At 50.7% G+C, this 21,092-nt stretch overlaps 1 protein-coding gene across 12 annotated transcripts in view; it reads right to left on the reverse strand.

The window, feature by feature from the left end:
* The window catches only part of ank1a (ankyrin 1, erythrocytic a), a 95,536-nt gene that overhangs the window by 24,280 nt on the left and 50,164 nt on the right, over positions 1-21,092 (reverse strand). For 8 of the 12 annotated variants that reach the window (XM_030358438.1, XM_030358444.1, XM_030358443.1 and 5 more), the window contains exons 3-30: positions 19,777-19,875; positions 19,338-19,436; positions 18,880-18,978; positions 18,317-18,502; positions 16,187-16,285; positions 15,070-15,168; positions 14,483-14,581; positions 13,276-13,473; positions 12,589-12,687; positions 11,776-11,874; positions 11,301-11,399; positions 10,667-10,864; positions 10,102-10,200; positions 9,686-9,784; positions 9,184-9,381; positions 8,652-8,750; positions 6,702-6,800; positions 6,217-6,315; positions 5,841-5,933; positions 5,669-5,741; positions 5,408-5,428; positions 3,793-3,910; positions 3,524-3,602; positions 3,240-3,355; positions 2,251-2,475; positions 1,963-2,117; positions 1,600-1,811; positions 85-289 (exon numbers count right to left, since the gene is read on the reverse strand). In XM_030358438.1, the coding sequence (XP_030214298.1) occupies positions 85-289; positions 1,600-1,811; positions 1,963-2,117; positions 2,251-2,475; positions 3,240-3,355; positions 3,524-3,602; positions 3,793-3,910; positions 5,408-5,428; positions 5,669-5,741; positions 5,841-5,933; positions 6,217-6,315; positions 6,702-6,800; positions 8,652-8,750; positions 9,184-9,381; positions 9,686-9,784; positions 10,102-10,200; positions 10,667-10,864; positions 11,301-11,399; positions 11,776-11,874; positions 12,589-12,687; positions 13,276-13,473; positions 14,483-14,581; positions 15,070-15,168; positions 16,187-16,285; positions 18,317-18,502; positions 18,880-18,978; positions 19,338-19,436; positions 19,777-19,875 (3,463 nt within the window). The remainder of the gene's footprint in view (positions 1-84; positions 290-1,599; positions 1,812-1,962; positions 2,118-2,250; positions 2,476-3,239; positions 3,356-3,523; positions 3,603-3,792; positions 3,911-5,407; positions 5,429-5,668; positions 5,742-5,840; positions 5,934-6,216; positions 6,316-6,701; positions 6,801-8,651; positions 8,751-9,183; positions 9,382-9,685; positions 9,785-10,101; positions 10,201-10,666; positions 10,865-11,300; positions 11,400-11,775; positions 11,875-12,588; positions 12,688-13,275; positions 13,474-14,482; positions 14,582-15,069; positions 15,169-16,186; positions 16,286-18,316; positions 18,503-18,879; positions 18,979-19,337; positions 19,437-19,776; positions 19,876-21,092) is intronic. The other 4 variants (XM_030358446.1, XM_030358442.1, XM_030358445.1 and 1 more) reach the window with 3 other exon arrangements.

A 21,092-nucleotide genomic window follows, 5' to 3' on the forward strand; every position in this document is an offset into this window, starting at 1 on the left:
TATTTACTGTAAGTCACTGTTGATAAAAGCATCGCCTGCAGAGTACATTCTTGGGGGCCCTCCGTCCCCTGCCCGGTACAGTACCTATGACGGAGCAGAGGAGGCGAAGGCTGGTGGTGTCCCCCTCCCCAGCGTCCCGCGGGCTGTCCCTCCAGGACGGGGGCAGCGGGATGCGCAGGCCGATGGGCCGGTGGAACTTGCGTCGGCGCGGCTCAACCGTCACCACAGGGCTGAAGTTGGCCTGGTTCCCCAGCAGCTTTGCCACTAGCTCGTCTGGAACCGGCTGGGCCTGGAGGTCAGAGGGTGGAGGAGAAGGAGGTCAGAGGGTGGAGGAGGTCAGAGGGTGGAGGAGGAGGAGGTCAGAGGGTGGAGGAGGTCAGAGGGTGGAGGAGGAGGAGGTCAGAGGGTGGAGGAGGAGGAGGTTAGAGGGTGGAGGAGGTCAAAGGGTGGAGGAGGTCAGAGGGTGGAGGAGGTCAGAGGGTGGAGGAGGAGGAGGTCAGAGGGTGGAGGAGGTCAGAGGGTGGAGGAGGAGGAGGTCAGAGGGTGGAGGAGGAGGTGGAAGAGGTCAGAGGGTGGAGGAGGTCATAGGGTGGAGGAGGAGTTTATAGGATGCACTGCAGGAGGAGTTGGTCACAGGACATGGATAAGAGAGGATATGAGGATGCTCATCCAGAGGTTGGATAATATCAGCGGCTGTTGGAGAAATCATAAAGATACTGGATAGGAAATGAAGGGAAGGAAGGGAGGTGTCTTTTTTTTTTTGTTTATTGTAAAAATGTAACAAAAAGTTTAACATCATCGATTTTCTAGAATCAATCATACCATTTGGATATCAAAGTAGAATTCAGGTTTTGATGAGGCCCATATTAAACATTATGCATTATCCAGTTAACACAATTGAATGAAAAAATAAGGAATTATTAGACTACAAAAATAAATTATTAGCTTTAAAAAAAAATTCAATTAATTAGCCTTTACTTCATTATCTTTAGAAAGACACATTTGCGTATAAATATTAGACATTCATTTTGCAAAATATAATTTAGTATATATAATAATATTAGCATTGACACATCTATTATATGTACATGATAACAGACATGCACGGCTGTAAGGGATGCATCACATGCACTAACCCAAAGCCTGCAGGCAGGAAGATAGAAACATATAATATATAATTTTCATTTCCTTCCATCTCAATGATCAATAAATTCAATTGATCCACTGGTTCATGCTGGAAATGCTGATCAACACATTAAATGACACACCGCTATTCTAATAACCAAAATATAAAAGTCATGAAATAGTGAACAAAAGAGCATTAGCAGCTCTAACTGAAGTAACATGAAACAGGTCAATGAGTTAATAAAGGTGCTGATGGGAGCGGGCCAAGAGCACGGGGAAACAATCCAAGGTCCAGGGAATAGTCAAAGAAATAAACAGACATGAATGAATAAAATAACAGAAAGGACAGAAGAACACGTCAGGTTGTAACGTCCTGGTCCCATGCTGGCCGTCGGCAAGGCAACAGAGGCGGAGAAGACCTGCTGGTCACTAAGGCCCTTAAGGCCCCCACCTCTCCTCTTCCTGCCACCTCACCTGCAGCCCCAGGCGGACCCTCTTGGTGACGGCCGTCTCGGGGAAGGACGCCTGCACCATGGGCAGCAGCTTGCTGGTGAGGGCACCCCCCTCAGGGCCAATCAGGTCGCTCTCCTGCTGCACGCGCGACACCACGGCCAGGTAGAGCGGGAAGTCGGTGGAGATGATGCGGCGGATGCGCTTCTTGCCGAGCTCCTCCTGGCTCTCCAGGTCTGGGGAGGGCGGAGGGCAGGCGGGGGGTCAGGCGGGGGTCAGGTGGGGGTCAGCAACCTCAACCTTGTGTTAGTACGTTCAGGTCGGTGCTATTCTATTTCTATGGGCGCTTTTTTCATGGTTTGAGCACACAGTGATGGGCTCTCTTACCCTCGTCCATCCCGTTGAGGATGGTCTCCAGCACCTCGTCGCCGTAGCGATTGCGGTGCTCCTTCCACACGGAGCCGTTCTCACTCCTCAGGACCACCAGCTCCCTGTCCCCCCGGCCCAGAGCCGCGAAGTGAGGGATCTCCACTATCACCGGCCTGCCACACACACACACACACACACACACCCATATACATTAACTACTACTTTAAATGACACATTATATAACAGGAAATGACTTTACACTCAATGTAATAACCAGGTTCAGCCATGGTCTGCACGCCCCCTCACCCCAGGAACTGCATTCCGGCTGGGCCCAGGGAGATGATGCGGCTGGCCAGCCCCTCGCCCTCCACCAGGGGCGGGGGCGTGGTCAGCTTCTGGGGCTTCACCAGGCGGCAGGTGATGCGCGTGGGCGCGGCGCAGGTCCGGGGCGGGATGATGACGCGCAGGCCGTTGTGTCTGCTGCCCCGCATGGAGCCGCCGCGAGCGTCCACCATGAAGCTCACCAGGAACCTGGGGGCCACAGGGGTCACGGTCATCATCCTCCTCACAAGTCACCGTCGGTATGGTTCTCCGCAACTTCATCCTCCTCATCATGAGAATAAAGTGACAACTTCATCGTCGTCATTAGGATGATCAATAACTTCGCCATCATCACACCCATCCTCTTCATAACCATCATCATTATGTTCAGGTAACAGAGTATTTTCGAAGCACCAGTCGGTGCCAGGTAGCACCAATATATCTGAACCTGCCAGACCTGCAGGATGTACCCCCCCCTCCCTGTGGGCTCCCTATGTTCACGGTGATCAATGTGAACCCAGCCCCACAGGCTCAACCACCCCACCATCGCCTCTCCTCTGAAGCTATTTGGTCGATGAGAAAGTCTCATTTTGTAGAAGGAGGTGGGTCAACTGAAGAAGTATCATAGGGCCAGTTTAATGATGTAAGCCTCTATCACATGAGTGGTCCCCCAATGGACCACAGACCCCCGTTCAGATGAGGATTGGATAACTCCTGCTAGCCTGAAGACTGGAGCGGAGGACCTTCCAGACAGCCACAGAGCTCTAGAACGGCAGGCGGTAAAATGGCTGCCGACTTCTAGTGAATGGAAAGGCAGATGTCAAATGCCGTTTAAGACCCAGTGACTTGACAGGGACCTGGTCCCAGTGGTGTAGCTGACAGGAAGTGACCCGCTGGGGGGCTGTGCTGTGGTGAAAGGCTGACAGGAAGTGACCCGCTGGGGGAGGCTGTGCGGTGGTGAAAGGCTGGCTGACCCGGTGTGTATGGGGCTGGCCACCGGGCTGACGTTGTCCGACGTTTCAGTCGCCGGGCTGCTCGGGATCAGCGAGTCGTCGTCGTACTCTTTGGGTAGAGGAAGAGGAGTGTGTAGCTGCGGCAGAAGAAGAACAGACGGCGTTCAGGTCTCCATTGAAACCATCAGGTGTCCAAAATGACCAAAATACTTTATGAACGTCTGATATATGCCAATCCTGGCGCGTCTTATTAAAAGGACAGAGAAATGCGAGGCGGAGACAGGAGGACGTAGTGGGGGTCTGACCTGCTCCACCTCCTGCTCCTTCAGCAGCACCGTCTCCGGAGACACGCGGGGGATCCTGGGGAGTGACGGGGACAGGTTCCTGTCAGGAGGGACGAGAAACAATCACATTGTAACGAGTCTGGGGTCAAACGAGCCCAGCCACACTTCCTGTCTGCCCTTGCTAGCTCTGCCCCCCTCCTCCCCCCCGCCTCCGTCATTCCCTAGCGCTGTCAGCTGGTCCCCATAGACCCCCCCCCCCCCCACTGTGACCCCAGCCCTGCCACCCTTACGCTGTGCCTAGCCCTCTCTCGTACTCCATGGATTTCTTTGGGGACAGGAAATCGTCATCATGGTCTTTCAAGTCATCCATCTTCATGTACCTGGCGCCGTCCGTGGCCAGCTCCTCCCCTTCACACACACAAGAGACCGCCAGCAGGTCAGGTGACCAGGGTGGGTGGGGGAGAGGGAGGAGGAGGAGGAGAGACAACACAGAACAAAACAAATTGTTTACCGAGGTGAGAGCATGTGCAGAGTTGGGACACGACATCACAGGAATGGGGCGTGAGTGTGTGTGTGTGTGTGTGTGTGTGTGTGTGTGTGTGTGTGTGTGTGTGTGTGTGTGTGTGTGTGTGTGTGTGTGTGTGTGTGTGTGTGTGTGTGTGTGTGTGCGTGTGTGCGTGCGTGTGTGTGTGTGTGCGTGCGTGTGTGAGTGCGCTGGACGTTCTTCATTCAGATGTTACATTCATTCAGACAGCAAATTTAAACAACACAGTTACAGTCACAAGGTGACCACACGATGGTTTCTATATCCGCTGTGTTCAAGTCAACATACAAACCGTGTGGTATTGAAGTAAACATCAGCATTAGGAATGGCCCCCACTTACAACTAAGCCATGAGGGTCCCAAGATCATGAGGGGCCCCAGATCATGAGGGGCTCCAGATCATGAGGGGCCTCCGATCATGAAGGGCCCCAGATCATGAGGGGCCCAAGATCATGAGGGGATCCAGATCACAAAATCATGAGGGCCCCCAGATCATTTAACCCAGATCATGAGGGGCTCCAGTGTGTGTGTAGCAGTAAAGTTTAGCAGCAGATCAGATCACACACACACACACACACACACACACACACACACACACACACACACACACACACACACACACACACACACACACACACACACACACACACACACACCAATCAATGTCATCACATACATTTTAAGTGAAAGACTTGTTAGTATACGATGAGTCAGTTAAGGATTCAAGAAAGACGAAGACAGTCATTATACCATGGCGCTGTGTATTTTACGGCTGAATAGCTTGAATACTTTACTTCCGAATGGTTTGAACGGTATGGTTAGACGGCTTTAGATCAGAGTGTAGAGGAGCGATGCGCAGGTCGAAGTCTCATTGGCAGCCACTCAGGAAGAGAAACCTCCCGTATTGTTAATGAATAAGAAGTGTTACTGGAGGGACAGACAGAGGTCACAGACGTGATGCCATGGGCGCATGCCAATGAGCATGAGGGCCACCATACCACTGAGCACTGACAGAGAGACACAGAGACAGAGGGAGAGAGACAGAGATTAAAAAGGGAAAAGACAGAGAGAAACAGAGACAGATGGAGAGAGAGGGAGAGATTCCAGAGGGGAGAGAAAGAGAGAGAAGAGAGAGAAAGGACGAGCAGGAGAGAGTGAAAAGTAGAAGAGAGACGGACAGAGAAGTAAGAGGAAAGGGGGAACGATAGAAAGAGAAAAGGAACAGAATGACAGGTAGAGGGAGGAGGGAGAAACAGAGGGGGCGGGACAGGAAGGAAAGGCTAAGTGAGCTTGAAATGGAGCCACAGACTTTATCACGACCTACGGACGCTGCACGATGGAAAAAGGAAGAGACATTCATACCTAGTGTTAGCTGTGCAACTCCTAAAGAGGGCAAAAGGCAAAAAGGCAATCTTTTAGGGAGCTCTAAAATAAAAAAACACGTCCCCATTTAAACAACCATGAACCCATCAACACAAAAAATTTAAATAAACACAGAAATGTAAGACCAAAAAACCTCAAGAGTCATTCAGCAGGAGCAACATCGATGTTTGACATTCCTAACCACACAGGGCAACTGGTCAATGTGAGGGCGTGGTTGTGATTCAGACGAGGGGATTATACCTTCATCCTCTGACACGTCCAGGATCTCATCCACCGTCTCCGGGAAACTCATGCGATGCTTCTCTGTGGTCGTCTGGGGGACAAACACCATGTAGATTAGCTCCGTAAGGACTAAGAAGATAAGAAGAAACCCTTCTTATGCAGACGAAGGTTGAAGAGCTTCTGGTCTCACCATGGTGGCCGTCTCCTCTGTGACCAGCTTCAGGACGTCGATGACGGAGATGTAGCCCAGCCTCTTAGCGATGGCCAGGGCGGACATGCCGTTCTGCACAGGTGGAAGGAAGGACGTCACACACAACCACAGGACAGTCTAGCAGTAGGGTGAGGAGTTGTACCACAGACAAACAGCAGGATAGTCTGAAAGTAGGGTGAGGATCACAGACACCCAGCAGGGGAGGTCCAGCAGACGGCCTAGAATGACTCACTCCTACCTGCTCTCTAGATTCAGTGCCTGCTGCTTGACACCTAATGACTCACTCCGAATGACGCGTCACATAATGTCATGTCCCCTAATGACGCGACACCTGAAGGGTTCAACAGGTTCTCACCGTGGTCAGCTCGTTGGGCTGTGCCGCATGCTTCAGCAGCAGGGTCACTATGTCTGTGTGTCCCTGCTGGGCGGCCTGGTGCAGCGGGGTGTAGTCCACCTGGAGGAAATTAGAGGGCGGTAGAGGGCAACCGGGATATGTTACCGTGGGGTTACGAGCAGAGGAGCAAGAGAACCTTCACCTTCGCTTGTGAAAGCCCATTCGGAACAATGTTCATACCCACACACTATGCAGTTTTCTGTTATTATAAATTATTCAAATATACAATGTGAATATTTTTATATAACAGATTCACAATGTGATTGATAACAGTCCAGTTTTTACATTTGTTATTTGTTAATATAACCAATGTATGGGTATAGATATTTTTTGGTGTAAAGATGTGCATTTGTTAACATGGCGACTGGCCATGCTGGTCTTTGTAATTGCTGTGTCCATAGCAGTTTAGTTTTAGTTCTTAACCTGTCCAGAGGGGGCGCACTCACCCTAGTTTTGCTGTTGACGTTGGCTTGTCCCTGCAGCAGGAACTTCACCATCTTGATGTTGCCATAGTGACATGCTACATGGAGAGGGGTGTAGCCCATCTGAGAGAAAACACAGAAAACAAAACATAAACCCTCCAACCAATACTGAGGGGGTACGCAGCTTAGAAGTGACACAGAAGGATCCCTCGGCCCTGATGTTGATAACAACTTATCAGTCTGAATCTATCAACAAGTTAAAAGCCAGAGGCTCATTGTGTCTAATACACCCTAGACTTATATATATATATATATATGTATATATATATATATATATATATATATATATATATATATATAGACTTATATACATAGACGCCGCATTGGCCTTTATGTCTAAAAGACCATGTCTTACAAACGTATAGACTCGTACCCGTTGGCCTTTGGACCCTAAGTCAACGTGGTCGCCATGTTGGAGAAGCCAAGACAGAGCTGTCAACAAATACTAACAAAGCACTTTTTGGATTAAAGCACTATAAAGGTTACATCTCTCTGCCCATTTCAATGAGTCATTTCAATCTATGTGGAGTAGACATTGTTCTCTTTCATAATCATTTATATAAAATACATATTATGATTTAATGGGAATGTTCAGAAGAATCATTGACATGGGTTGAGAATTTTAATGTTATCCACTGTTTTCTTTTGTCGCAGGACAAACAGAGGCGTCACTCATAGGTAATGATTGTCTGCTGCCTTAATGTACAGGGGCACAGGAAGTACTTATCTTCACCGGTTTAGTCTACTACCTGTGCCCTGGTGTATAAATAGAGCAGACCCATAATTAGTGTTACGAGCTGTGTTTGTCCCATGATGCACCTGTGTTTGCCCAACCATGCACCTGTGTTTTTCCCACAATGCACCTGTGCTAAAGGGTCGGGCTAGAGCCCACAGCAGGCAGCTGCAGCTCAGGGTAATGATGCCACAGACTGGCTGACAAGACAAATATCTATGCAAAACATGAAAGTGTGTCTTTTATTTATCTAAATCTAATATTAGACACAAACCATTGGAGTCAAAGTCAAAATTAACTTGTGAAGCCAGTTTCTTGTTGAGTAACAGTTTAACAGCAGCCCCACTCATTCTAATCCTGGAACTCTACTCTAATGGGTATTTCTGAGCCCAATGTTGTCCAGTATACATAACGGTATGACTTGATACTCTCCATACTCTCTCCTTACAAGTGGAGCTAAACGGTGGTGTTGTTCCATCAGCCACAAGCTCATTCCTGGGTGAGGGAGTTGTGTATTGATGGTAACCTGAAGCTGGGATAGGAGGTCAGGATGCTATTTCTGCTCTGGGAGGAAAGGTCACTACTTAATCCAACTGACCACAAGCACAAAGGGAGAGGAAGTCTATTACGTGAAGACATGCACTGATATGGATTAGGCCCATATTTGTATGTCCTTTGTGTATCTTATTGTTAGTAGTGGGAAAAGTTATTTTGATCCAAAGACTTACTCTGAAGGGAATCTTGCTTTATTTTCTTTTTTTATGCTTTAATGTCCATTAAAATTAATGGACATGGGAAATATGTATTTTAAGGGGAAGGAAATCCCCAAATCACATTATCAGTTGAACACTTTCCGTTTGGTTGAACAAATACATAGAGTTAATTTTTTTCCTAAAATATGTGATAAAGTTAGATATGGGAGTCTTTAATGTACAGGACATGAGCTACTTGTTCCCACTACATTACTACATAGGCTACTCCCTGTGTAACGAACCGCTTGGTTGTGTGGATGTACTGGACCACTCGGTTGTGTGTGTGTAGTGGAACAATCGGTTGTGTGTGTGTAGTGGACCACTCGGTTGTGTGTGTGTAGTGGACCACTCAGTTGTGTGTGTGTAGTGGACCACTCAGTTGCGTGTGTGTAGTGGACCACTCAGTGGTGACGGTGGGTCTGGGCCTACCCGTGTAGCGGCGTAGACGGACGCCCCCTGGTTCACCAAGATGTCCCCGATGCCCACGTGTCCCTCCTGGGCCACGAGGTGGAGCGGGGTCAGTCCACTCTGGAGGAGAGAGGAAGAGGGGGAGCCACATCAGCTGAAGAGCGACCCGAGGCTTCGAGGCCACGCCCGGGCGCCAGCCCTCTCTCTGGTGATGGACGGCTTTTGCAAATGCTCTCTGACTCTGTCTTATTGGAGACCAATAAGACCCACTTCGCTTGGCCCACTCTCATCATCATCATCATCATCATCAGCTAGTCTTAGCCAGTTGGCACTATCAATGAGGAAACCACTTTTAGTGCAAGTGCTCTTTCTGACTGGTGCCAGGTGACATCACTTGCCATTTAGACCAAGAGGCTGCAGAGGCTGCAGCCTGTTGGCTGTTGGCGCTGTGCTGTTCGTGTAGCAGTGAGAGTGCGCCTGTGAAGCCCTTTCTAATGGTCATCTTTAAGGGGTTTTAAGGATAAGATGAGGCGGTTGGTCCCAGCGGGCTCACCTTGTTCCCCAGGTTGACGTTGGCCTGTTTGGAGATGAGGAGGGCCACCATGTCGGGGCGGCCCTCCTGGGAGGCCAGGTGCAGCGGCGTGACGCCCTGCAGGGACTCTGCGTTGGCCGACGCCCCGTACTGCAGCAGGGTGCTGGCCACCTCCACCTGGTTCTGCTTGGAGGCGATGTGGAGCGGGGTGTAGCCGTTCTGGAGAGCAGACACAGGGCGGTGAGCTGGGCTCACAGGGAGCACTCTGGGACCTGGTACAACTTGTGTGTGTGTGAGTGCGTGAGTGCGTGCGTGCGTGCGTGCGTGCGTGCGTGCGTGCGTGTGTGTGTATCTGTGTGTTTGAGTGTGTGACCGACTGACTGACTGACTGACTGACTGACTTACTGACTGTGTTTGTATGGGAGTGTGTGAGGGACTGTGTTTGTGTAGGTGTGTGTGCGTGGGCCCTTGCGCGTGTGTGTGTGTGTGTGTGTGTGTGTGTGTGTGTGTGTGTGCGTCCTACCCGAGCAGCGCTATGTGGGGAGCCTCCTTTGCTGACCAGCAGGTTAACCACATCCAGGTTGTTGTGATGAACGGCCACATGTAGTGGAGTCAGGCCGTTCTATAGAAGCACACACAGACACACATCCTGTTCAGTACACACAGACATTTGTATTCAGAAGATCTAGAGATACAGGGATTGTTACATTGACAGCGGTGCAGTTAGATGAAGTAACGTGTTTTTGGGGTTCTAGATAAAGGATTCCTCTTGCGTTACCCAGGCCCTGGGAGGGAGAGCCTCCCACCATCCAAGGTTAAGGCCTGAGGAACGCCATTCTTGAGGCTCTTTGAGGGCCATTCTTGAGGCTCTCCCTCAGGAATGGCCCCTCCAAGGGCCATTCCTGACCAATCACTAGTCTCCTGGAAGGGGTCCAGTACCTTGCCAGCAGCGTTGGGATTGGCCCCTCGCTCCAGCAGCAGCTCGGCCACGTCGACCTTCCCGTACTTTGAGGCCACGTGCAGCGGAGTGAAGCCTTTCTGTAGACCACCGGGAGAGGGAGATACAGTTCATAAACAGTACAGTGAAGCCTTTCTTTAGACCACCGGGAGAGGGAGATACAGTTCATAAGCAGTACAGCGAAGCCTTCTGCTTTTCTCTCTCTCTCTCTCTCTCTCTCTCTCTCTCTCTCTCTCTCTCTCTCTCTCTCTCTCTCTCTCTCTCTCTCTCTCTCTCTCTCTCTCTCTCTCTCTCTCTCTATATATATATATATTCATGGCCAACCACACAACAACCGCCTGGTTGCAGGCCGTTAAGGACGTGTGTCTGACGGCCTGATACAGGACCTCCTGAGCTACTGAAGGGGGCAAGGGGCGCTACTTGCAGGGCAAGGCGACAGCCAGCTGGTCGGCAGCAGTTAGGGCTTAGGTGCCTTGCTCCGGGACACGGTAGAGCATGGTCAGTGAGTGAGGAGGTGCAGCAGGGTGTGAGGGCGTGGCACCGTACCTTTGTCATCTTGGTCTGCTGGGCGTCCATGTCCAGCAGCATGCGGATGGTCTGGGCGTGGCCCTCGCGGGCGGCGATGTGCAGGGGGGTGTGGCCCGCCGTGGTGGTGGCGTTGGGGTCGGCTTTGTGCTCCAGGAGCAGCTTCACCACCTCCTTGTGGCCCATCCGAGACGCGCAGTGCAGCGGCGTCTGGTCGTCCTGGGGAGACGAGGGGTTGAGGACACACAGAACCAGAGCCTGGACTGCTGCTCAGCCCGTCCATCCACAGTCACACTGAGTGTGTGGTGAGACGGTGAGACGCTAAGTACCGGTGAGAATCTCTCCAACTGACTCCTAGCGTGATAACACCTGAAGGAAACTGTCACTTCCAAAGCGCCGCAACCAGGACTCCTATTTAAGAGTCTTTCATTAGAGATGACGGTGGTGGAAAGTCTTTGTAGGATTAAAGAAAGACATTGACCTGAAATGTACTGAGGCAGCGAGGTAGCTTTCTGAACGCATACAGAAGGCATGCAGTCACCAGATCATAGTCAACGATAAGGAGTATTCAGTTATAGCCTTTTGTTTTGTTTGCAGCAGTGACCAAAATAACCGGATGATGTGAGGGCACACATGGTGATACATCATGTCGTACCTTGGCCTTAGGATCCACTGGCGCTGCGTTCTCCAGCAGGAACTCAGCCACCTCACGGTGCCCGGCCCGCGACGCCATGTGGAGAGGGGTCTCCACTTTCTGCTCAAACACACAACGTCGCATCAGCGTCAGGCCTGTTGCCATACTAACTCCATTCAGCTCAGCTTAATTCACAGCATATTACTGGCATTATATAATAGAGTTAAAAGCATGAGATGATCCATTCCTGTTCATCAACTCAACAGATTGAGCCACCCCGGGTTTAGCCCCAATGGTGGCCAACCGTAGTGTTGAGATCGAGGGTCGAGGGTCAAGGTTCACATTGAGTAGGTCGTTATCTGTATATTGCATGGCACAGCAAAGTCCAATGGTCCTAGTTGGTCACTTGGGACTGGTGTTAAGGCTTGGGGAAACGTCAATCTCAGAGCCAAAGTGGGTCAGAGTGAGGACAGAAGCTTTGGTTCTGCAGACTCACCACATTGGAAGCACTGGGTGAAGCTCCCTTCTGCAGGAGGATCTTCACGATGTTCAGATGACCCATAAATGAGGTCACGTGGAGCGGGGTGAGGCCAGACTGTAGAGAGAACACACGTCAAGAGACACATCAGGAGACAGATCATCGCGCTCTTCCACGTTGGTCGCCCACGTTACATTCCCCATCTCACCTCATATTCACTGTATCACTTTTGTTACATTCACTGTCTCACCTAATATTCACTGTATCACCTCGTTACATTCACTGTCTCACCTCATATTCACTGTATCACCTCTGTTATATTCACTCCCTCACCTATTATATTCACCTTTCTTATTAGTTATAAAGGGGAGTCTCATTGAGGCAAGAGACCTGATTTGTAGCATCACACACAACAAAGCAAAACAGGAAGTACAGGGAAAAAAGATATATACGTTTTACGAGGACCTGGCATGGATTCAAATAAGTGAGAGAACCATGCAGTCAAACAACTACAAATACCCGCCTCTTCATCAATAGTGTGCTTTGACCGGATGGATCTAATGCTCAGAGACACAAACTCCTTGAGTGTAGGCGTTCTGAAGCCCATCCCAGGCCCTGGGCCCCTGGGAGGAAGAGCCTTCCCTCCACCCCCATGCAGGGCCTCGGTTGGGTGGAAGGCTCTCCATCCTTGGCCCTGGGGACCGCAATGAGGAGCCACCATCAGGTAGAAGGCCTTAGTTAGCATCCTGACGGGAGCAGGACTACTTGTGTAGGATTCAGAAGGCCATCGAAAGATGGAGGAGCCACGGTCCTCCTGACGTGGGGTCTCACCTCGGTCACGGCCTCCAGCGACGCAGAGTGCTTCAGCAGCAGGTCCATCACCCGCATGTGGTTCTTTTTACAGGCGATGTGCAGCGGAGTGAAACCGTTCTGGGGAGAGTGAGCCAAGGGTTCACGCGTCATGTCATTAATTTTGGTTCAAATTGAGCCATATTTGTGTAACATACATTTATGTGAAATCTCTGACCTTTTATCATTCTTTAATTTCAACTAGCAATTGAATGCATCACGAGGTTCCCGATTCTAGAATGATTTGGGTTGTTTTTTGGGATATTTCATTATTTGAACACTTGGCCAGAATGCTGTATTTGAAAATAAATCAGAGATAAAATGTGAGATGAGAATTGTTGCAGAGTGGGATACTTGCATCTGTCCACTAGGGGCAGTAGTGCCATTGCTGTTTACAGTAACCTACTGCTAGCTATCCTGAGGGAGCCAGTTGATACATGGTTGCTATGCGGGGGAGCCAAGTGTTCGGGTTGTCAATAAATTAGTAAAGTAACGTCTGTGTCATAATGTTAGTATTCCCAATATACTACATTGGCGATGAGGATGGGTTTGGAATATGTTGTTGGCAAAGATAAAACGTTTCGCAGAGTAAGCAACGGAGGAAACTAGTAACAGACTAGTTAGCTAGGAGAAGCTGAGAGGGTGATGTAGTCAGACATGAGGACTCACCAGGGCGCGGGAGTTGGGCTTGGCTCCTTTGTCCAGCAGCACCTTGGCCATGCGGTGGTGGCCGCAGTGGGCCGCCACGTGCAGGGGCGTCAGGTGGTCCAGGGTGATGTCATCGATCTCTGCGTTGTACTGCAGCAGCTGCTTGATGCAGTCCATATGGTCGCCCTGCGCCGACATGTGGATCGGGGAGAGGCCGTTCTGGGGGAGAGACATCAGGACAGGGTGGGTGGGGAAATATAGAGGACCAGGGATGAGATGGAACCAACACAGGCAGGCAGACACGCACAGACACACAGACAGACACAGATACGCACATAGACACACACAGACAGGCACACGCACACACAGACAGACAGACAGAGAGACACACACACACACATACACACACACACACACACACACACACACACACACACACACACACACACACACACACACAGACACACAGACACACAGGCAGACACGCATACAGACACACACAGAGACAGACAGAGAGACACACAGACACACACACACACACACGCACACAAAGACAAACACACAGGCAGACACACAAACAGACAGACAGGCAGACACAGACACGCACATAGACACACACAGACAGACACACGCACACACAGACAGACAGACAGAAAGATACACACACAGACACACACAGGCAAACAGACACACACACACACACACAGACACACACACACACAGAGACACACAGGCAGACACACATACAGACACACAGAGAGACACACAGACACACACACACACACACACACACACACACACACACACACACACACACACACACACACACACACACACACACACAGACAGACAGACAGACAGACAGACACACACACACACACAAACACAAAGACATGCACACAATGACACACAGACAGATAGACACAAACACACAGACAGACACAAACACAAAGACACACAAACACAAAGAAATACACTCACACAAACAGACATTCGCACACAGACACATATGAAGAGAGACAGACACACACACAGACACATAAACACAGACAGACACACACACGGACAGACAGACACACAGGCGAACAGTTTCATTGACGTCAAGGACCTCATAGTATAACAGCTGAACATGTTTTAGTTTAGAGAAACAAACACACACATAAATGCATAATGCCACCCCTATCAGGATCAACGTGGAGGCCGTGTGGGGGGGTCTAGCGGGGCTCACCTTGGTCTTGGCCTGGATGGGGGCCCCGTGGTCCAGCAGGATCTCGATGATCCTCACATGTCCGTTCCTGGCTGCACAGTGCAGGGGGGTGAGCTCATCCTGCAGAGAAAACGGGGGACAGGGCCGTGGGCTCGTTAACACAGCGCTCATTAAGCCTGACCCCACCACTGTCCAATTAAAAACATGTTCTCACATCTGCTACACCGCTGTATTCGATTTAGGGTTGGACATATTGATCAGCATTTTGCTTTCGTCCTCCTGTACAAGCCCCTCCCACTCGCTTAAATCAGATATGGAGGGGGGGGGGGGGGGGGGGGGGGGAGGGGGGTTGCAGAAAGTCATGTGTCTTGGTTCTTGACAATGTCTTGACATTAACCGTAACAAAAAACGACCATAACATGTTACTCATGCATGGCATGCGATTAACCAATTGAGGGGGGCAATTTGAGTTCATGTTTATAAATTATCAGACGTTTTGAAAACTTAAAAAAACGTTTATAATAAAACGTTTTTCCAATAAAACCTCGCTTTTAATATCGAGGGCTCCAGGCCCGGAGAGCGACGAGAGGGGCAGCAGGTCCACCCACCTTGGTCTTGGCGTCGATCTGTCCTCCTCGATCCAGGAGGAGCCTCACCATGATCACGTTCCCCCGTCTGGCCGCAATGTGGAGGGGAGTGATACCATTCTGGGGACACACACACACACACACCAACACAGGGTCATACCTGGTTCCTGCCTAGAGACACACACACACATGGTCCCACCTGGGCCCTCCCCCACGCCCTCCTCTTTCCTTCCCCTCTGGTCTCCAGTGGCTCTGTGTGCGTTAGGTTACACTGAGGGCTTTGGGGAAGGATGAGGGGAAGGGGAACTACCACTGGAACGCAGCGTTCCTGTGCTCCCCACCTGCCCTCTTGAGCTGCTCAGGACTTCCACCTGCCAGCAGCTGGGGTCTGCACCTCAGCTGGTACTCTGACCCCGTGGTATTAAGCCTTTCCAGATCTATATCTACACTGCACAATTTCTCACAGTTAAATTACAGTACTGGCAGCAGTTTTGCCAGTAAGGTACTGTTTATTTACAGTAGTTTTACTGTATCATATAGATACAGCTATCTTGCTGTAATCTCAACATACAGCATGCCGCTGTAATATTACAGTATCTATTGGCAGAAAAAGAATGAGGGTTGTACTGTTAGACTCCTTGGAGTCTTAGCTTTCATATGACATATCGTATGGCTAGGTTAAATATTCACGTTGTTAGGCTAGGCCGTACTGAGACCTGGTTCCGGACTGAGACCTGGTCCCAGAGGGCCGTACTGAGACCTGGTTCCGGACTGAGACCTGGTCCCAGAGGAGCGGACTGAGGCCTGGTTCCGGACTGAGACCTGGTCCCAGAGGGGCGGACTGAGACCTGGTCCCAGAGGGGCGGACAGAGACCTGGTCCCAGAGGGGCGGACTGAGACCTGGTCCCAGAGGGGCGGACTGAGACCTGGTCCCAGAGGGGCGGACTGAGACCTGGTCCCAGAGAGGCGGACTGAGACCTGGTCCCAGAGGGGCGGACTGAGACCTGGTCCCAGAGGGCCGTACTGAGACCTGGTCCCAGAGGGGCGGACTGAGACCTGGTCCCAGGGGGGCGGACTGAGACCTGGTCCCAGAGGGGCGGACTGAGTCCTGGTTCCGGGCCGGGAGGACAGGTGGTACCTTGGGGGTGAAGTTGACGTTGGCCCCCCTGTTGAGCAGCAGCTGGGCCACGTTGAGGTTCTCGTAGTGCGCTGCGATGTGAAGAGGGGTGAAGCCAGTCTGCAGGGGGAACACAAATATACCATCAGAATCTCTTTGAGGAGACTGATGTGCAGTTGAACGGCCCACTGTGTGCTCAGCCTGAAGCTACACACAAGCCAAGGAGCTGGACATTACTGACGAGGCTGTTTTAGTTGTTGTTGTTGTTGTATTATGAAAACAACACTTTTCCTGGGATTTGGGGTGTTGTTTATGGTCTCTGGTGCTCCCACACGCATACAAACTTTGAAATAAGTGATTTGTAATGATTTTTTTAGTGAGATATGCATTTCTGAAAGTACCCCACCTACAGTTACCAAACGAGCGAGTCAGTTTCGGCGCAGACTCCTACGTAGGAAGCAGGAACATTTGAATAGTACCACCCACTTCCCCATCCCCCTACCATCAAAGCATAAATATGATTTTGTGGAACAGCGGACGAGCGCTGGGTAGGCGGAGATGTCCGCAGACTTCAGAAGCAGGGAGATTCCAGACAAAAATAGATGTCTAATTTGTCAGTTTGTCATGCGACTGCCTGGCAGGCAGTCCGGCGGAGCTGCCGGACTGCCGCCGGAGGTCCCCCCGCCGGAGGTCCCCCCGCCGGAGGTCCCCCCGCCGGAGGTCCCCCCGCCGGAGGTCCCCCCGCCGGAGCTGCCGGACTGCCGCCGGAGCTCCGTTCCGAGAGTCCGGCGGGGCGAGCTCCGGTGGAAGTCCGGCAGCGCAGCTCTGGGAGTACAATCCCTTTCGCCTCCATGTCGCGGTTCAATCTGGACATCAGAGAGTCAAAGCTAAATTTCCTTTTCCCCCAAATTCCTCTCAACCATGGCCGGGCGGGATATCCCCCACTACGAGTCTTTACTTGTTGTGGAAGTACCAGAGACATCAGACACAGTCTTTATGATTCATAATATCATCCGGAGGTGCACATAGCTTTTGGCCGTGATAATAGATATTATATTATATAGATACCTATATTATATAATATTATATATAATATTATTATTATTATTATTATTATGTAACAATATTATATATTATAATATATTATATTATATAGATATAGAGCTCCGGGAGTCCGCAAACGTCAACAATCACTTCTCCTCCATGCTGCGGTTCACTCTGACAGCTCATTTGTATGCAATTGCCAGCAGCTCATTTGCATTGAAGCTACAGACACCAGAACTGGCACATTCTGAAGGGACTGAAACAGAGGAGAATAGCGGAAGGCGAGATTTTTTTTCCTAAAAGCTATTTCCAGCAAACAGCTTCAAAAACATGTTTTCTGGAACTCATATACTATATTTACTTGTTGAAAAAAACATCATAATATGTCACCTTTAAACTGGTGTATAGCTGTAGAGGGACAGAGAGAGACTCAGAGCTGCCGACAGACTGAGGGACAGACAGACATGGTCATATGTCATTGTAATGATTGTGGTACAAGCAAACAGACAGGTCACCTAGCATTGTAACTATTGCGGTACATACAGACACACAGACAGGTCCTCGAGTAACTACTGCAGTACGGAAAGACAAACAGGTCCTCTAGTAACTACTGTGGTGCAGACAGACAGGTCCTCTAGCAACTACTGCGGTGCAGACAGACAGATCCCCTAGTAACTATTGTGGTACAGACTGAAAGGTCCTCTAGGTATGGAGTACAGACAGACAGGTCTTCTAGTAACTGTTGCGGTACAGACAGACAGGTCCTCTAGCAACTAATGCGGTACGGACAGACAGGTCCTGGGGTGGCAGGGTACAAACAGACAGACAGGTCCTGGGTTACAGACAGACAGGTCCTAGGGGTACAGACAGACAGGTCCTGGGGTGGCGGGGTACAGACAGACAGACAGACAGGTCCTGGGGTACAGACAGACAGGTCCTAGGGGTACAGACAGACAGGTCCTGGGGTGGCAGGGTACAGACAGACAGACAGACAGGTCCTGGGGTACAGACAGAAGGGTCCTAGGGGTACAGACAGACAGGTCCTAGGGGTACAGACGGACAGGTCCTGGGATGGCGGGGTACAGACAGACAGGCTCCCAGGGGTACCTTGCTGAGCACGTCCGGGTTGGGGTCGTTTTGCAGCAGCACGGCGGCGGTGCGCGTGTCGTCGTTGCGGGCGGCGATGTGCAGCGCGGGGAGGCGGACTTTGCCCTTGGTGCCGTAGTTGATGAGCAGGGCGACAACGTTCTCGTGTCCCTGCTGAAGAGCCACGGCCAGAGGGGTAAAGCCATCCTGGACCGGGGAGGAGGAGAGTTACTACCACCACCTGGCTCAGGAAGGGAACTGAGTCGGCCTAAAACCATGCCACCTCTCAGCTCAGATGGGCCAGGAAAGTGTATTGACGTGGGTACAGGGGATGGTTCAGGCTCTTGAGAGACTGCGAACAGTGAGGCTGCTACACATGATATTAACAATAAAAAAAAATGTTTTTTTAGGTTCTGGCTCATCAAATCTTTTGATGAGCCTTTATCTACTTCTTTAAAGTCAGTAGATAACGATAAAGAAAAAAAAAATCTAGTAGGCATATAGTTAGATAGAGCTGGACGATAGACCCCAGTATTGCAGCTAAAGAGTCAGCTGTGAGGAGAGCACTGATAGGTTGATCGTACCTCAGTTGGAATGCTCTGATTGGCTCCGTTCTCAAGGAGAAACTTCACAACCTCTAGATGATTCTCTTGAGAGGCCATGTAGAGGGGTGTGAAGCCCTTCTGCTCCGGGTATTGTGTGGCAGAAACAGGCACACACAACACACACATGAGCACATACATGAGCACACACACACACACACACACACATACACATACAAAGACAAACACACACAGACACATGACAACGCACACACATGAGCAGACACACACATGAGCACACACACACAAACAGGGGAAATCAACACATAAAGAAACAACACATATCCATGTTAGAACGGTATCCGGATGAATGTGACAACAGTGAATTTAACCGCAGAAGATTAAGGGGTCAAAAGCTTTGGTCCAGCAACTTGCTGCGTTCCAAATAGGGACTGTATTGCTCCAGGGGCCTCCATAGGGGGCCCGCAGGAGCCTCTCACCTGAGACTGAGCGTTAACGTTGGCCCCGTAGTTCACCAGCTCGGCCACCACCTGCTCCTGTCCCGCCAGGGCGGCGATATGCAGAGCTGTGTTCCCTTTCTATTAGAGGGAGAGAGAGAGAGAGCGAGAGAGAGAGAGAGAGAGAGAGAGAGAGAGAGAGAGAGAGAGAGAGAGAGAGAGAGAGAGAGAGAGAGAGAGAGAGAGAGAGAGAGAGAGAGAGAGAGAGAGAGAGAGAGAGAGCGAGAGAGAGAGAGAGAGAGAGTAATGGCTCAGAGCAAATTCCCAATGGTTATTTTTTATCATGCATTGGCAGTGTATCAAGCCTAGGGATTTACACTTTGATCCAATGCCAAACTACATTGAAGATGAACGTTTTGATGATGTTTGTTCAGAAGGCGAGGTGACACTGTGTCTAGGCTCTAGGCTCTCTGGGTCCTACTTTTGTGGTGGTCTCCAGGACGATGCCGTTGTGCAGCAGCTCCAGCACCATCTTAACGTGGCCTTCTTTAGAAGCCAAGTGCAGCCCGTTGAGCCCATTCTGAGAGAGGGAGGGGGAGAGAGGGCAGGAGGGAGGAAGGGAGGGAGGGAGAGAGAGAGACAGAGGGAGAGGTGGAGGGAGGCCGTGAGAGAGAAAGACAGAAAAAGAAAGCAGAGTAGACCTCAACGCAGGTTCTTATGACTACAAGAAAAATGGTAACATAAATCCAGAGCAACATCAACAACGTCAGCACGTTACTGCAAAACCATGCCAGGCAGATACTTACAGACCAGGCAGGCATGCATCAAACCCCAGGGTCAAACCCCACAGTCACATCAAACCCCACGGTCAAACCCCACGGTCAAACCCCACAGTCACATCAAACCCCACGGTCAAACCCCACAGTCACATCAAACCCCAGGGTCAAACCCCACAGTCACATCAAACCCCACGGCCAAACCCCACGGTCAAACCCCACGGTCACATCAAACCCCAAGGTCACATCAAACCCCACAGTCAAAGCCCAGGGTCACATCAAACCCCAAGGTCACATCAAACCCCACAGTCAAATCAAACCCCACGGCCCGGCCAACAACAGCACAACATTAATCGGTCTAGGGCTGATGAGGACCGGCGTGGAGACTTGATTTGTCAATTCAGTTTGGGGAGGGGGGGTGGGGGGTTAGACGGTTGGTTAATAATGACATCAAAGTGGTGGGAGAGGGAGGGGAGGAGGGTGGCAGGCGTGGGGGGGGTGGCCTCGAAGGCGGGAAGAATACAAGCAGTGTAGGATAGGTCTGACCCCACACAGCCTTCCTACAGCTGCACAGGACATGTGAGGTTGGACCTTTCCCACGCCACTGATATTATTCCTCTGAGTCGGGAGACCACGGCCATCCTGCACACTCCTGCAGACGGGACTGGACAGGGAGGGGAGAGGAGATAGAGGGGAGAGAGGGGAGAGGAGAGGGGAGAGGAGAGAGAGGAGAGAGGGGAGAGGAGAGTCGAGAGAGGGGGAGAGGAGAGAGGAGAGGAGAGAGAGAGAGAGAAGAGAGGAGAGAGGAGAGTAGAGAGAAAGAGGGGGGACACACCGAGGGCCAAACAGTTGTCACAGAACAAAGGAAAAATAATAATTGTTGCACTGAGAAACAAAATACAACACAGAATCATAAGGAGTGAGGAGTCAGGAGGTGAGGAATGAGGAGGTAAGGAGTGAGGAGTCAGGCAGTGAGGAGTGAGGAGATGAGGAATGAGGGCGTAGGTGGTGGGTTGTTTCA

The sequence above is a fragment of the Gadus morhua genome, chromosome 6, assembly GCF_902167405.1.
Source record: "Gadus morhua chromosome 6, gadMor3.0, whole genome shotgun sequence".
Taxonomy (NCBI): domain Eukaryota; kingdom Metazoa; phylum Chordata; class Actinopteri; order Gadiformes; family Gadidae; genus Gadus; species Gadus morhua.